This window comes from Ceratotherium simum, chromosome 3 (genome assembly GCF_057802395.1).
Source record: "Ceratotherium simum simum isolate JZ-2026a chromosome 3, ASM5780239v1, whole genome shotgun sequence".
Classification (NCBI taxonomy): domain Eukaryota; kingdom Metazoa; phylum Chordata; class Mammalia; order Perissodactyla; family Rhinocerotidae; genus Ceratotherium; species Ceratotherium simum.
This window is the reverse complement of record NC_141902.1, coordinates 667,121-682,509: the sequence shown is the minus strand read 5'-3', so window position 1 is coordinate 682,509 and position 15,389 is coordinate 667,121. Positions and strand designations below refer to the sequence as shown.

Sequence of the window (15,389 nt, the reverse complement as noted above, 5' to 3'; positions counted from 1 at the left end):
CATCAATTCCATTTACATGTAGCATTCACGGGGAATTTACCTAGTGTTTCCAGCATCACCCTAGTAAGCCAGGAGTAAATCCTCAGTGTCTAATCCTAGATCCTCCAATTTGTATTTAAGAATTCTTGGAATAAACTGGAAGATACTTCAAAGCCAACTACAAAGTAAGGGACATGAATGTCTAAATAAACAAACAGCATATTAGAATTTGGTGTGTGGAATGTCAGAGGAACAAGAGAACGTTGGAATGAGGAGCAGATGGTCACCACAGGGGAACAGGGGACAGAGCAAGAGGGGAGCTGGGGCAGCGAGAAGTGTCCACTGGCGTTTATTGTTATCTCCCCGTGTGTCATCATTGGCATCACAGGGCATGATATCAGATACAGGGATGATGCTTTAGAACTTCCTGGTTTTGCCTGAACCTGGTATCCAGATGCTTCCACTGTCTACCCACGGCAAGCCCCCATTCATTAGAAGTAGGAAAAACCTCTCAGTGTTTAAAAAGTGGTATCTTGTTGCTTTTGAAACCCATTTTTGAAATAACTAAACATAGCTTAATTTTTATGTGTTTCTTTGTGTTAGGGCATTGACCACTTTGGGCCCCCCATGATCATCCACTTCCGCGTGCAGTACTACGTGGAAAATGGCCGGCTGATCAGGTACGAGGACGGGAGAGTCTGCCCTGTGTCCTCACAGCGCTCGTCTTCTGGTGCTCCAGATAAAGTGCTTATTTCTTCCACCTACTAGAATGTAAATTCCCTAAGAGCAGGGATTTTTTTTTTTTGTGAGGAGATCAGCCCTGTGCTAATAACATCAGCCAATCTTCCTCTTTTTGTGCTGAGGAGGACTGGCCCTGGGCTAACATCCATGCCCATCTTCCTCTACTTTATATGGGACGCCACCACAGCATGGCTTGCCAAGCAGTGCGTCGGTGCACACCCGGGATCCGAACCGGCGAACCCTGGGCTGCTGCAGCAGAGTGCGCGCACTTAACCGCTTGCGCCACCGGGCTGGCCCCAAGAGCAGGGATTTTTAAAAAAATCTATTTGCACACTCATGTATCCTCAGTCCCTAAAACTGAGGTACAGGGGCACTCAATAAATATTTGTTGAATGAATGAATAAATGAATGAATGATAATGTTGGAATGTCGATGAAAATATTAACAGTATTGCTGGCTCACATTTTCTGTTCTCCATGTTTTCAATAACAAATCAGTCACCAAAAAGATACTTCTGTCATGTGGGAACTAGCACCTTTGTGAAGAGTGGAGAACTAGGTTACAGGAGCGTGCTGCTTTCTGGTGGTGGGCTAGCAGGAGCAAGAACTTTCTTCTGTCAAACGCCTGGGTGTTGCTATCGCCTGGTTTTCTTGTCAGCTTTGTGGTCTTGCTTCTGTTCTTGGCAGTAGCTATAAAGCTAAGATTACGCCCAGTGGAGCTGTCCTGTGAGAACCTTAGACGCAGTTTGGCAAGGGCAAGAAATTGATTCTTTTCCTGGAGGTGGGTGCAGGAATAATGCTATGCCCATGATACAGACTCAGAAGTCGTCATTTCAGAAGCTCAGTTCATCATTTGTACAGGAGGGTTCAGTGCTGGAAGACTTTCAGAGGGGATTTTGTGGGCTGATAGAAAGCAGTAGAAATGTGAACTCTGTTTTAGTTATTTATTTTTAAATTTTGAGAAACCCCAAGAGACATATATCTGGCTAGTGAGTTATATGTGAGATTCACTCTTAATATTTATATCATTGCCGTATGCAAATTGAAAGGTAAAAAATATAGTCCATAAAGAATTTTTTAAAAGGCTGAGAAACTTTTAAAATTATTCTCAGTTTATGTAAAATTTTTACTCAATTGACCTACTAAGTATGGAATGCACTGGAAAGAAGGAAAATATATTATTTAGCCACTAATTAACCCCCTGGGGGTAATGAATGTTTAATTCATCCTGTAATTCTGCCCTTTTCCCCAGGGATGAACTAGTTCAAACACTGTGTGGTCAGCATTATAAACAAAGCGCTCTGAAAAGTACTCTCTCCCAAGGGGAAAAATTACACAAATGCTGTATTTTAGCTCTTCATACTTAGACATGACCTGAGTAAAATAAACTCGTATGTTTTTATCACCATCAGCTAACGAGCTATGAATCCCAGGTCAACATTCAACCGAAAATAATAGGGAGCAGATAAGCTCGTTGAACACACACACACACACACACACACACACATTTTTTCCTGCATTTTTACTTTGATCACAAAGGCCTCCTATTTGCCTGTGACACTTTTTGGAGGTGGACCATGTTTTTCTCAGTCAGCACTTCTTACCCAGCGTATTTAATGGGGACTATATTTATTTCTGACCTCAGCAGATTGCAATGAGCACACTACTGGTATTTCCATTTGTGAGGTGTATCATGATAGTCATGTGTCTATAAAAACACACCCATAAATTAATGAAAAAAGAAGATTTAAGGAAAGCTTTCAGTTCATTCATTCTGAGAGGGAAAAAACCCCCACTATTTATAGTTAAGGAGGTTTTTTCTAGAGGGGCATATAAACAAACATTTTTGGAAGGGCCTTAAGAGTACTTGTAATGTGCTCAGCTGAAAAATGAAACAAAAAGAACAGCAAAACATAAAAACTAGGATTGTCCCCTCAGATTTGTCCTTATTTACGTCATGTGCGCAGCAGCATTGTAGCAAAGTTATTTTAATAGAGACAACAAATGCCGAGGCTTCTCTTCTGATACTTGTTCAATGCAATATTTACGTATTGGAGTGAACCATGCAGACCTTTTTCCATTCTCGGAATGAACCAGATGTTATAGGCCTTAGGAAATGTTATTTTTGCAGTCTGGGGAGCCTGACGTGGAGTTCCGGCTCCCTGGGACCTGCCCCTTTTCAATGAGTGGGGAGTGGGGCAAGAGGGAGGGAGGAGGGAGCAGAACGGAAGAGCCCTTGTCACCAGATGGATAGCAGGGTTTGGGTTCTGTTTACATGCCATTGGATTGTTCCGTCAGAATGTGAGTTCTGTTTTCTTTTATTTTCCCAGTGACAGAGCAGCAAGATACTACTATTACTGGCACCTGAGAAAACAAGTTCTTCATTCTCAGTGTGTGCTCCGGGAGGAGGCCTACTTCCTGCTGGCAGCCTTTGCCCTGCAGGCTGATCTTGGGAACTTCAAAAGGAATAAACACTATGGAAAATACTTTGAGCCAGAGGCTTACTTCCCATCTTGGGTAGGCACTATTTTCAGATTCTAAAGTGTTTTGTTTAGCACATTTTTGGTTCATTGTGCTGCTACTCGTGTTGCTTCAAGAAATGAGAACCCAGATGTTTTATGGCCGGTAAAATCCTTCATGATAACACTTGAGACCATGGTACACACAATCTCTTGATGTTCTTGATCTGCTTGTAGTTAACGGGGAAGAGGATTGTTCTCTTTAAAGTGTGGTGGGACTTGGAATTTGCCAGCCTTCTTTTGGCATGTACGTGGCCTCGACCTGCTTATCTACTCTTAATTCCAGCAGCATTTTTCCCCTTTGAAAGGAGAAGAACATTACTCTCGAAAAGGTGAGATCATTCACAGCTTTTCCTGTGCTGAGAGAACAAACAAGTAAACTCCCTGCTCCGACTGCCTTCACTCCGGGAGAGGAAGCAGCCTGACTGGAACAAGAGCACTAGGTTGTTCCAGCACAGACTGTCCCAGCCATGCTTTCTCCAGCCCGCCCTGTCCACGTCGGTCTCCCTCCTTCCTCCAGGTCTCTGCTCTGACTTCTCTTTAGCTTCTATTCAAACTCACTCTTTACAGTCAGAACATACAGAACATGTTTGGTTCGCACCTCTCCACTCTCAGGAAAGAAAGGAGGAGGGGAGAGAGGAGCTGCCACTCTCGCCTTCCCTTCTCAGTAAAGCTTCTTGAAAAAGTAACATCTGTTTGATTTTTTAGCCTCTTCACTTCCCACACAGACTCCTCAGCCCACTTCCGTCTGCCTGCTTTCCCCACCAGTCCACTCGTGGTGCTATCCCTGAGGTCACCAGCGACCTTTAAATTGCCAAGTCCAGTGGATACTTTTCACTTCTTTTCCTGTATTTCTCGGCTGCATCTGACATCGAACCACTCACGTCCTGGGAGATCTCATTCAAATGAGTGCTTTTAACAACCACCTCTGTGCTGGCAACTCCCACGTCTGTTGCTCTGCCCCGTGTCCATGAGATAGCTGTTTACCAGAGGTACCTCGAGCTCAGAATGTCCCAAATCAAACTTCTTCCCACCTCGGTTCTTTGTATCCCTGCCTCTGTGATCCGATCTCAGCGAGTGGTGCTGCCGTCCACCGTCACCCAGAAACTTGAGTGCCCCACAGAACTCCGCTTGTCACCCTTTTTCTCCCTGCTCCCTCCAGCCAGAACAGCTTCTGACATAAACACTTGATTTTGATGATGCATCACCCAGCGGAAGAGGCACGATTCTCTTATGTTCTTCTTGTTAACCTCCTAAATGTTTGTTGCGTCCCAGTCATGGCTCCCTCCGTCTCCAGTCCCAGCTCTCGTCAGCACTCACTGCTGCTGTGGAGGCTTGTCCCTGCTGCAACCTCTGCCCCACAGCACGCAGACCACTTGATTCTGCTTCTGATCTGAACCTTCGGGGACTCCCCTGGCACCTGCAGAGGGAGGCCCAGGCTCCCGACATGACTGGGGAACTTGGATGATGTGGTCCCTGCCAGCTCTCCACTTCCTTCCTGGCTGTCCTGCACCTTGACTTTTGTGCACCAGAGCGTCCAGCACTTTCTGTGTCGCCTCAGTCTTATGCTGTTCACACTTCTGGCCTTCCTTGCTGCAGCTCCTGTAGCCAGTGAAGCCCCTGTCTCTGTCCACCTGGCTAACTCCCGTTCATCCTCCAGGACTCAGCTCAGCCGTGTTCCCTCTGGGCAGATTGTCCAGCTGCCCAGTGCCCCTCCACTGGGCTCAATAAGACCCTGGACATCAGTATTTTACATCTTAATTTCAAGGGGTCTATTTATCTTTTGCCCCCAGTAAACCAAAGGACAGGCATAGACTTTTAACCTTTTCTGTTTCTTTTTTTGTTTTTTTTTTTTTGTGAGGAGGACCAGCACTGAGCTAACATCCATGCCAATCCTCCTCTTTTTGCTGAGGAAGACCAGCCCTGGGCTAACATCCGTGCCCATCTTCCTCCACTTTATATGGAACACCGCCACAGCATGGCTTGACAAGCGGTGCGTCAGTGCATGCCTGGGACCCGAACCAGTGAACCCTGGGCCACTGCAGCCGAGCGCGCGCACTCAACTGCTTGTGCCACTGGGCCGGCCCCCCTTTCTGTTTCTTGAGCACTTCGCATTGAGGTACTCAATACAAGTGTTTGTTGACTGACAGTGCTTCCATTGTTGAAGAGAAAGCACAAAAGGTGTCTACCTTGTACGTGTCACCGTCTGTTGGACCAAAATTAGCTTTGTTGACATTCCCTAGTTGTCATCAGAGACTCCCTGAATCTCGGTCATTTAAATCAGAGCTTCCCGGTCCGTGTGCCCTGGCATCCCAAGTGTCGAATACCAGTTTCCTCAACCCTTGGGGTCTCCAAATCCATGTACTTCAGTGCCCTTACAAATACCATTTTCTCTGTGTTCTTTCACCTGAAAAAGGTTGACAAATACTGACTTAGATGGTCTCCGTATAAAAGTGGTCTAGAAAGAAAGATCTGTAACTTGAGTTCTCAGCAAAACTTCATAATTGGTCAGTAATTTATTATGTTTAATTTAATAGGAAGAAACAAAATGTCAATATTTACAAAAACATTTTAGAACTAAAAATTCTCTAACTTTTAAAACTGATGATTTTAAACACTACTTTTTGCTCCCTTAGCGTAATTCTGTCTGTATTTTGTAGTCCTTGTGACATCAGTGGAGACTGTAAGTAGTGGACACCTCGCCTAGCCTGCAGCTGCTGGAAGCTGTGTGCCATTGACTTCTGAAAGTGCAGGCTGCTGCCCGTGAGAATCTGAGCCACGGTGCAGTGCGGGGAACATCTGGGTGACATTTCCTCAGAAACGGTCAGAGTGCTCCTGTCGCCTCTTACACAAAACCAAACATGTTTCAGAGGATTCTTCCCAGCTCCCCACCTTCTTTGCAGTAACTTTTAGGAACTCCCGCTCTGTGGCTGTAATTTTAGAGGAGTGAAGTAGTTTCTAGAACCTGAAGATGTGCTGACAGATGTATTCATGGTACCAATAAGTTTGCAAGTATAAACATGATGTGTAACAAATTTTGCAAGTTTGCATGGTTTTTTTCTTGGTGAGTTTAAAGCCAAGAGAACATTTTTTCCCATTTCTTGTGACTTTTCTTCTTAGATACGCAGTCCTACAGCTAAATTGACTTTGTAGCTTCTAGCATGAGCTGATTCAGCCTAACAACAGATGGTGAAAACAGAATAGAAGCTGGACTTTCCTAGGGAAATTAGCCAGTTTACATGACCCTTGAACCATTTTGGGGGTGAAAGTGGTCCTTACACCCCTCCAGCAAGTGTCTCATTGCACACCCGTTTATTCCGACAGGTTCTTGCCAAGAGAGGGAAAGACTACATCCTGAAGCACATCCCAAACATGCACAAAGATCAGTTTGCACTGACAGCTTCCGAGGCTCATCTTAAATACATCAAAGAGGCCGTCCGACTGGACGACGTGGCCGTTCATTACTACAGACTGTATAAGGTACAAAACTGTAGGGAGTCTGCAGCTGCGGAGAAAAGAATGCCTCTTCAATCAGAAGCAGCTTTTATTTACAGTTGTCGTTTCGCTTTTTAGCGGGCTTTTTTAGGAGTTTCACGTGAACTGCTGTTTGTTGTCGTGGGTCAGTCTTGGGGTCAGCGATGCTTTTCCTGGGGCCAGAGCCAGGGGGAGTCTTTTTTAATGGTTCTAATATTAGATAACAAGTGGCTGCAAGTTGTGAATCTGCCTTTTCAGTGATTACAAAATACTTATTTTTCGCGTTCCGAAATCTGCATTTCTGCCTTGGGCAGTAACGTTTGATCAGTAATTTTTAATATTTCTCAAAGTGAAGCCATGCCTGCATTGTATCCATTAATCACAAGAATGTCACACAACAGCCAGTGTTTGTTGAGTGCTGTGTTGACAGGGCACACTTTATATTTATCCTTTTTTTTAAAATTCTCACAAGTCTGTAAGATAGGAACTGTAATCTTCATTTTACAGAAGAGGAAACCGAGCAAAGACTACAAAACTAGTAAGTGGCAGAGCCGGAATTCAACCCAGGTCTTCCTGTGCTTAAACCAGGAACCTCACGCTCCCCTCGCTCTCTGAACTTTGTGACCCTCTTTTGTGTCCTGTGTCTCTCTAGCCTCATTTTCCCATCCTGGGTCAGAGGTCACACTCCCAAATAATAGCTGGGGCCAGGCTAATCTCTCACACTATTTGTCATCTTCTCTTCCCCTCCACCTCTCCATGCCTCTCCCTGTTTCACAAGTGTCACTTCTTTGGCAAGAACTCTTGCCAGATAGGATGGAGTCAACCTCTTACTCTGTGACCTTAGGCAAGTTACTTAACCTCTCTGTGCTTTAGTTTCCCTGTGGTTAAATGGGGATGGTGACCTGCCTACCTCTGAGGATTGTTGAAGACTAAAGGAACAAATGGATGAGAAAGCCATGCCACCTTAGCCTGATGTTCAGCTACTATTACCATTATCATTGTCTCTGTGCTTGGTGTCTCTGCCCCACCGTTGTGGTGAGGTTGGTACAACTAGACCATTGGACTCTGGACTGGAGGTGGGATGTATTGCTGAGTGATCTTCTGGCTGGCTCAGAAAACTCAATAAGGGACCAGAGGATGGTGTTTTTTCCTCTCTTCCATCCCCAAGAGAGGCATTGTTAAAGCCCTGTCATCCTTGAAAAGCATGATTGAGTTCCATAAGATCTCTTTGGCTCAATTCCTGAAGGACTGAATTATTTTTTTCCCCTTAAGAGATTTCATATGTGACACTTCAGTTTATATGAGAAAATGCAAATAAATGACATTTTTGACAATCTGTATTTTAAAATGTATTAGAAGTATGAATGACAGATTGGAAAAACTGTGGCTTTGGAATTATATATGAATTAGAAACCCTCTCTGACCACTTGCTATTACTGGGATCCTAGGCAGAATAATCCTGGGCCATCTATTACGTGGGAATGATTGAACATTTCACAATGTTAGGAAGATTCTATGAGATAATGAATCTATAATAAACAGGTGGAGGGCCTGGCACATTAGTGAGTGCTACATAAATAGTAATTGCTCCTTATTGGCTAGGGAAGTTTAGTATTTTAAAGAATCCTCTCAAGAATTCTTTGGTGAAGTAGATTTCCCCAATTTATCTTTTGTATAAAAATTAATCTTTCAAATTTGCTTAAAGTAATCTACATCTCTATGGCACAGAAAATGATTCTCTTGTCTGCCTAAAACAAGATAATTAATAATGTAGCTGAATGAAGTGGGGAAGTAGATATTACCTCATGGGCAGAGTTTGGAGAAATCTAGTGGGAGCCATTAAAGCTGCTTCATTTAAGACCTGCTTATAAAATGGAAGTAAGGTGAACAGAGGATAGGAAATATTCTGGAAAAAACCCTCTGCACCGCTTTCCCAGTAACAGACACCTCATACATGCACGACCAGCATTTTTATGAGCACAGTCTCATTTCAGGAAGCAATCAGAACAGCTCTGAAAGAGAAATTACTGTCTTGATGTAAAAGTATGTTAGTTGGCTAGAACGGCCCAAATAGTGAAAGTAGGCTCTCTCCCTTATTTACTCTGCAGGTGAGGGTGCATTTTCTAAAAATGTTTCTTCCCATGTTCATCAGAAAACCTAGTACTAAACGTAATAAAGATCTGTACATATTCATTTATTGTTTTTGTTGAGAAATCTCATAATGAAAATATTTGTGACTTAGTAATCTTATTTATCTTCTGTTTTGAACTTCATAGCTTATATCCACTTATTACAGATGAGCATTTAAAAGATGTAGCCAAATTTCAGAGTAATTCTTAATTGTAGAACTTTTTCCTTTATACTCATAGTTTATTTTCTATTATTTATTGTTTAGCTAATAGAATGTATATCACATTGGCAAGTGATAATTGAACTGCTTAAAAATAAATATTTTCTTTCCAAACTAACTGAATATAGAGCTTTTACAGCTTTATTGTCTGTCCTCATGAGACAGCCATAAATATTTAGGCTTACCTCTAATTTTGGCTTCAGAGCTGGGGGATTTACCTAGTTTGAAACATATAAAGTCTGTTGCATCTCAGAATATAACTATGACATTAGATTCAAGATTCTAGCATTTGAGAAAAGGTTAAGCATAAGATGGAAGGTAAAAAAGTAATGCAAAAGCAGCAAAAATAGTTGTTTACTGGAGTTCTCAATAACATAAGTATTTAGAATATTGTCAGATATGAAAATGTATGTAATATAGTAAAAACACCAATGCTTTGAAATCTCAGAGATTTAAAAAGTAGAATTTACCATTATTGATTTAATATGCACTCATGGTGTTCTTAAACTTTGTAAAAAACTAGAGATGCAGAAAGATAAGATGAGCAAAGTTATTTTAAGTCAAAAACTTTCCAATCCTGAAATTTCTCTTTCTGTTTCTTTGGTGCTGAACTGTCAACTGTAGAATAAAAATATATTCTAATTTTATTCCTACAGGATAAAAGGGAAATGGAAGCCTCTCTGACCCTTGGATTGACCATGCGTGGAATCCAGATTTTTCAGGTTAGTAAATGAGAAGTAAGTGTCAGACGATGTCCACTGTGTCTGACATTGACACTGTGCCTGCCTGTGTGGTCCTGCGGTAGGTTCACTGGTCCGTTTCCGGCCATTGACTGGTGGTCACTTCCTGGTTGTCGAGCACAGTTGTGGGTGATGTGGGATAGATGAAGGGGTGCGGTCTGACCCTTGGCAGTAATAAGTCCTCTAGAACAGAAAGCGGCGAGCCAAAGATGGGCCCAGGGTCATCACTAACAGACTGCTAATATCCAGACATTTTTCTTTGTGTGTCGTTGATTTTAAATATTTTCTTTCATCGTCTGGTGCGTTTATAATTGTGGGAAGAAAACTGAGATTTTAATACAGTGCCTGACCAGGTGTTTTAATTTCTGTTACACTTTGCTGATGCAGCTTGTCCCATGAAGAAGTAGTAACTGTCACCTTTTGCGAGTGGGATGGTGTTACCCTACAGCGTCAGCAGGGGAGAGAGAATGCCTCTTTCTGTGAGACTTAGGGGAAAATAAGGACGTCTTATCTCAGATACAGGCAGAATGTCGGCTTGTGCGAGTCAGCGTGCCTTATCTCATCTCTGGATATAGGCAGAATGTCCGCTTATGAAAGCGTGCCTTATCTCATCTCTGCAACGCCTGAGTCTGTTGGACTCTCTATTTAAATTTAGGGACAGGCCAGAAGGGAATAGGTTGCTGGGAAAAGACCACTTAGTGCAGCCCCTCAGGAACCAGAGCTGCAGAATTGTGCCACTCATCTTTAGTTACTGTCTGCCCGTCTCCAGGGAGAGTTGGGGACCTCTCTTAGATTTTAATTACTGTATTTCCGTTTTCTGGGAGAGATGTAAGACCATTTTATAGTGTCTGTCCATTACCTCAGTAACTGTGCATTATAACTCTTTCCACAGAATGTAGATGAAGAGAAACAATTACTTTACGATTTCCCCTGGACAAATGTTGGAAAGTTGGTGTTTGTGGTAAGTTTAAAATAAATTACTCGGTTGTTTGTTTTTGTGGACTGTTGTTTCTTTGTTTTTTAAACAATATTGTCCCAGGCACAAAAGATATTTTTTAAAAATTGAAGATGAAGATAATTAGTAGCTCTCTTACATTCTTACGCCTGTGCTGTACTCCTTGGCACTCAGTAGTGAACCTAAAATCAAAGACTCTTACAGCATGAGAAATGACTAAGTTTGGTTTGTGTGTCTGCTTCCCACCTCATGACCCTCGTTATTCTAGTTGTAGAAGAAATGTGGTGGGAAAGCACAGATGAGTTCATCAAATGCAGTTGTGTTAAAAAGCGTGCGGCTGAGGGGTGGGAAAGCAGAAAGCCGTAATCAGAGGGTAGATGGCTCTTAGTGTGGGGTCGGCCAGTTCCTTTGGAAGTTGCTTCTTCTGAGCGAAGAATCAAGAGTAATATGAAAAGATGTTTCTATTCATATCTGACTCTGAAACTCGTCATTATAAAGAAAGGTCTACAGTGCTTAACAGGAAAAATACTTTTATTTTTAGAATACTGAGAATGGTACACTTCCTTTTGTCAGAGCAAATGTTTTATTTTTCCCAGCTGTTTCTCTACTTTGCCCGCTTTATCCGTTTTTTGGTAGGGTTCAAAGAATTACAGTTAATAATGTGAATATCTAGTGGTCATTAAAACCCTGAATTTTGCTTTGTTCAGAAATTATTGGAAAAATACACAAAGAAAGGAGGAAGATGAGGCTCTGTCCCCATGGGCTTCTCTCCCGTCAGGAAGGTGTCCATGTGGACAAAGGGCGGTATTGCCAAGCAACACTTGGGCACTGCCTCCCACTGCCTCGTGAGTCAGAGACCTGTTTCTGACTCTACAGGACTTGAAGTGCTTGGGCACGGTTCAGTCTGATCTCACTTTACTCTTGCGTTCCGTGGGGCCTGGCCTGCTGCCTCCTCGCTGGCTCTCTCCTTCAGGCTTTTTGTGAAAGGATCTGAGCTGTTTGAAAATGAGCAAATTATTACACCACTTGCCCCTTTCATGTCCCAGATTAAGTAGTAATCAAATACATTTATGAAAGGGAACTTTCTAAGGGTCCTAGACTCAGTGGTCCCTGACTCCAGTTATGCATCAGGCTTATCTGAGGAGCTTGTTTAAAATACAGATTTCTGGGCCTCCTCCTCCTCCTCCCTCAGGAGATTTTTGATTAAGTAGGTGTGGAGGACAGGAATCTATGTTGACAGACTTCCCAGGTGATCCTTCTTGCAGCCAGCCCAGCCCTGCCTGGTTGTGTGACCTTGGGCAAGTCCCTTAACTTCTCTGTGCTTCAGTGTCTATTCCAAATCAAGGATAATTGACCCTGATTTTAATGTTCAATTGTGGTGACCATTAAATGAGTTAATACGTGCTGATTGCTCACTAAGTGTCAGTTGTTACCGTTCTAGCATTGAGTTCCTTTAAAATGGAAAGTCCAGAGGTGAAAAATCCTGCCCCTGTCGGAGTCACATGACCCCTGTTGCTCTGCACTGACTTGAGTGTGTAGTTAGAATATGCCTCCCTCTGCTTTACCTTCCCCTTTGCTGACAATCATTGTGTCTGGAATATTCCCTTTTGTAGTCCTGCTGCCTTATTCATTATTAGGAAAGTTAAAGGAGTTCATAATACCCCATAACTGAGGAACTTTGCTGAACTCACCCTCAACTTAGAACTTGACGTTAATGAGCCCAGACTTAATGCCTGAGAGTCCTTACATCTCTCCTCATAGGGAGAGACTTATACTCCTCGTATTTCTTCCTTCTCCTTCCTGTCTCATCCCTCCACTATCCCTCCAGCTCCCAGCTCCCTCTTTTGTCCAGCCAGAGAAGTTTTCCATCTTCTTAAATCCTAAATAGATATCCTGTATTGTTCACTATCACAACTCCTTATTTGCTTCCTTCCCAGAATTTATCATAAACTATAATTATTTTATGTGTTTGTTTACCATCTCTCCCACCAGAATGTGGCTCTGTGAAGATAGGGTCCTTGTCTGTTCTATTCACTGCCATTCTCTCAGTGCCTAGCGCAGTGGTTGGTACGTTGTAAGTGTTCCACAAATGTTTGAGTGCCTTCCTCTTCTGGAATCTGTCGTCTTGTTGCTCAGTGGGAGTGGTGGGAGGGTGCTTTCACGATGGGTCCTTCTCTTCTCCTTGATGTGAATGGCCTACCCAGCCAGATAAACCAAAGATAGAACCAAAAGACTCTGGCTAGACGCTTCCCTGAATGTTTGGTAATCCTCTGTTCTGTGACATTTTTGAAAAGGAGAACAGTAATTTATTCCTCAGAGAATTTTGATTGGAGCTTTATGCATGTCTTTTTTTTTTTTTAATTTTTTGTTTATTGCAGTAACATTGGTTTATGACATTGTAAAAATTTCAGGTGTACATCATTGTACTTCTATTTCTGCATAGATTACATCATGTTCACCACCAAAATACTAATTACAACCCATCACCACACACATGTACTGAATTATCCCTTTCACCCTCCTCCCTCCCCCCTTCCCCTCTGGTAACCACCAATCCAATCTCTGTCCCTATGTGTTTGTTTATTGTTGTTATTATCTACTACTTAATGAAGGAAATCATACGGTGTTTGACCTTCTCCCTCTGACTTATTTCACTTTGCATTATACCCTCAGTGTCCATCCATGTTGTCACAAATGGCTGGATTTCATCGTTTCTTATGGCTGAGTAGTATTCCATTGTGTACATATACCACAGCTTCTTTATCCATTCGTTCCTTGATGGGCACTTAGGTTGCTTCCAAGTCTTGGCTATTGTGAATAACGCTGCAATGAACACAGGGGTGTATGCATGTATTTCTGAATCCGTAGTTTTCCTTACTAAATGGATAATGGAGAGAACCTTGGCAAATCAGAGATTTTCTTCCTGAATCTGATTCACACTTTCCCTCCACAGGGTAAGAAATTTGAGATTTTGCCAGATGGCTTGCCCTCCGCCAGGAAGCTCATCTACTACACAGGCTGCCCCATGCGCTCCAGACACCTCCTGCAACTCCTGAGCAACAGCCACCGCCTCTACATGAATCTGCAGCCTGTCCTGCGCCACATCCGGAAGCTGGAGGAAAGCGAAGGTATGGCGGGGTCTTGGGCACCTTTGCCATCTTTGGCCCCTCGCTCTGCAGCTGCCACGACCCGGCACTAGTCTCCTGAAGAGTGGGATCTGGGGCTGGGCCTGTCCAGATTCAGAGCAGCGCTCCTGTTTCCTTCTCAGCTCCATCCCGGAAGGCAAGGGCCAGCCGCGAGCCCACCTGCCCTGTCACTGTCTGCCACACCCGAGGTTACTCTTGTCCTTTAACGCCCCTCCCCACGCTTGGCTTGAACATCCTTGGCAAAAAGCCACCACATGAAGGTGCAGGCCCAGGCTTGTCTCCTCTGAGCCCTGTACATGCGCGGGTCCACCTTGGTGCTGCTGTCCGCTGGATGCCGATTCCTTCCAGCCGTTACTCCGTAGGTTAGAGTGGCAGTGAAGGCGGGTCACAGAAGTGCCACAGCCTCTCTCATTGACTGCTGAGGGGCCCCCAAGTCTGGCTCAGCAAGAATGACAGAGGAGAGGGAATATTCATGTCAAGATTTTGTCAGCCAGTTCTGTGGGAGCTTTGCTGAGACACAGAACAGAGCAGGACGTTTGGGGCTGCAGAGTCCTGGGCCCTGAAAAGGGGGGCAAGTCACTGTGAGGAAGGAGGAGGGCAGGGCGAGGGGCTCCCATGCAGGCTTCAGCTTGACAGCATTATCTACCCTTCTCTTGAGTGGCGGCACCCTGTGGATTCTCCATTTAAAACACCCCAACTTCTTATCCCCAGAAATGCTACTTTGCATATTTGTTTATTTTTTAATGTCTTCAATTTGTTTTGCAAATTCACATTGTGGTAATTCTTGGTAATTCTATTAGATTCTTTTTGGGATATTTGCATGAACATTAGGATGCAGATTCATATCTTAGGTCTGTGTCTGAAACAAATTTTGACCTCTCAGACCTCACCTTTCCTACCGAAAAAGGACAATACCTGTCCTCTCTTCACAAATGAAAAACCTTATAGAGGTTTGCACATCTGATTGGTTTCTCTCAAAAGCGGTCTAAATCTAAATGAGGCCCAGTATGGAGATGCCATTGTAATTTAAGCAGCAAAGAGAGCATGAATCCTTTCCCACGCTCTGCCACCAAACTTCGTCTGCTTCGGAGAGAGTTGGTGTCACTGTCAGGGGTATCGGCTTCCTCTGCTGCCTGACCGACCGCCAGTGTTTCCCCAGGATGACTCGTCGCTGTAGCACATTTCTCTCTGAGGCTGACGTGCATATTAAGAGAAATTCAGACGGGGCAGAAGTGCTGAGGAGACTTGTAAGGATGGTGACGTAGTCAGGTGCAGAGCCCATCATTCGCCAAGTCAGCCTCATTCCTAAATGGCCAGCTTGGCACCTCAAGACGTTCACTGATTCCGTAAGCTCTCTGCCAGCAGCATTTTAGTGAATTCTTGTTTAGATGACCTTAAGGGAGCCCTCTAGAACCTGAGGGAGTTAGTGAGCCTCCTTATAGGCTCTCAGGTAAAATCACGCAGAGTTTTGAGTTCTCCAGATTGC

At 43.6% G+C, this 15,389-nt stretch overlaps 1 protein-coding gene across 6 annotated transcripts in view; it reads left to right on the top strand.

The window, feature by feature from the left end:
* Window positions 1-15,389, top strand: part of FRMD6 (FERM domain containing 6) — a 74,876-nt gene that overhangs the window by 47,251 nt on the left and 12,236 nt on the right. For all 6 annotated transcript variants that reach the window (XM_087421630.1, XM_087421608.1, XM_087421615.1 and 3 more), the window contains 6 exons: window positions 583-659; window positions 3,050-3,236; window positions 6,563-6,718; window positions 9,719-9,784; window positions 10,695-10,763; window positions 13,711-13,885. In XM_087421630.1, coding sequence (XP_087277756.1) covers window positions 583-659; window positions 3,050-3,236; window positions 6,563-6,718; window positions 9,719-9,784; window positions 10,695-10,763; window positions 13,711-13,885 — 730 coding nt within the window. The remainder of the gene's footprint in view (window positions 1-582; window positions 660-3,049; window positions 3,237-6,562; window positions 6,719-9,718; window positions 9,785-10,694; window positions 10,764-13,710; window positions 13,886-15,389) is intronic.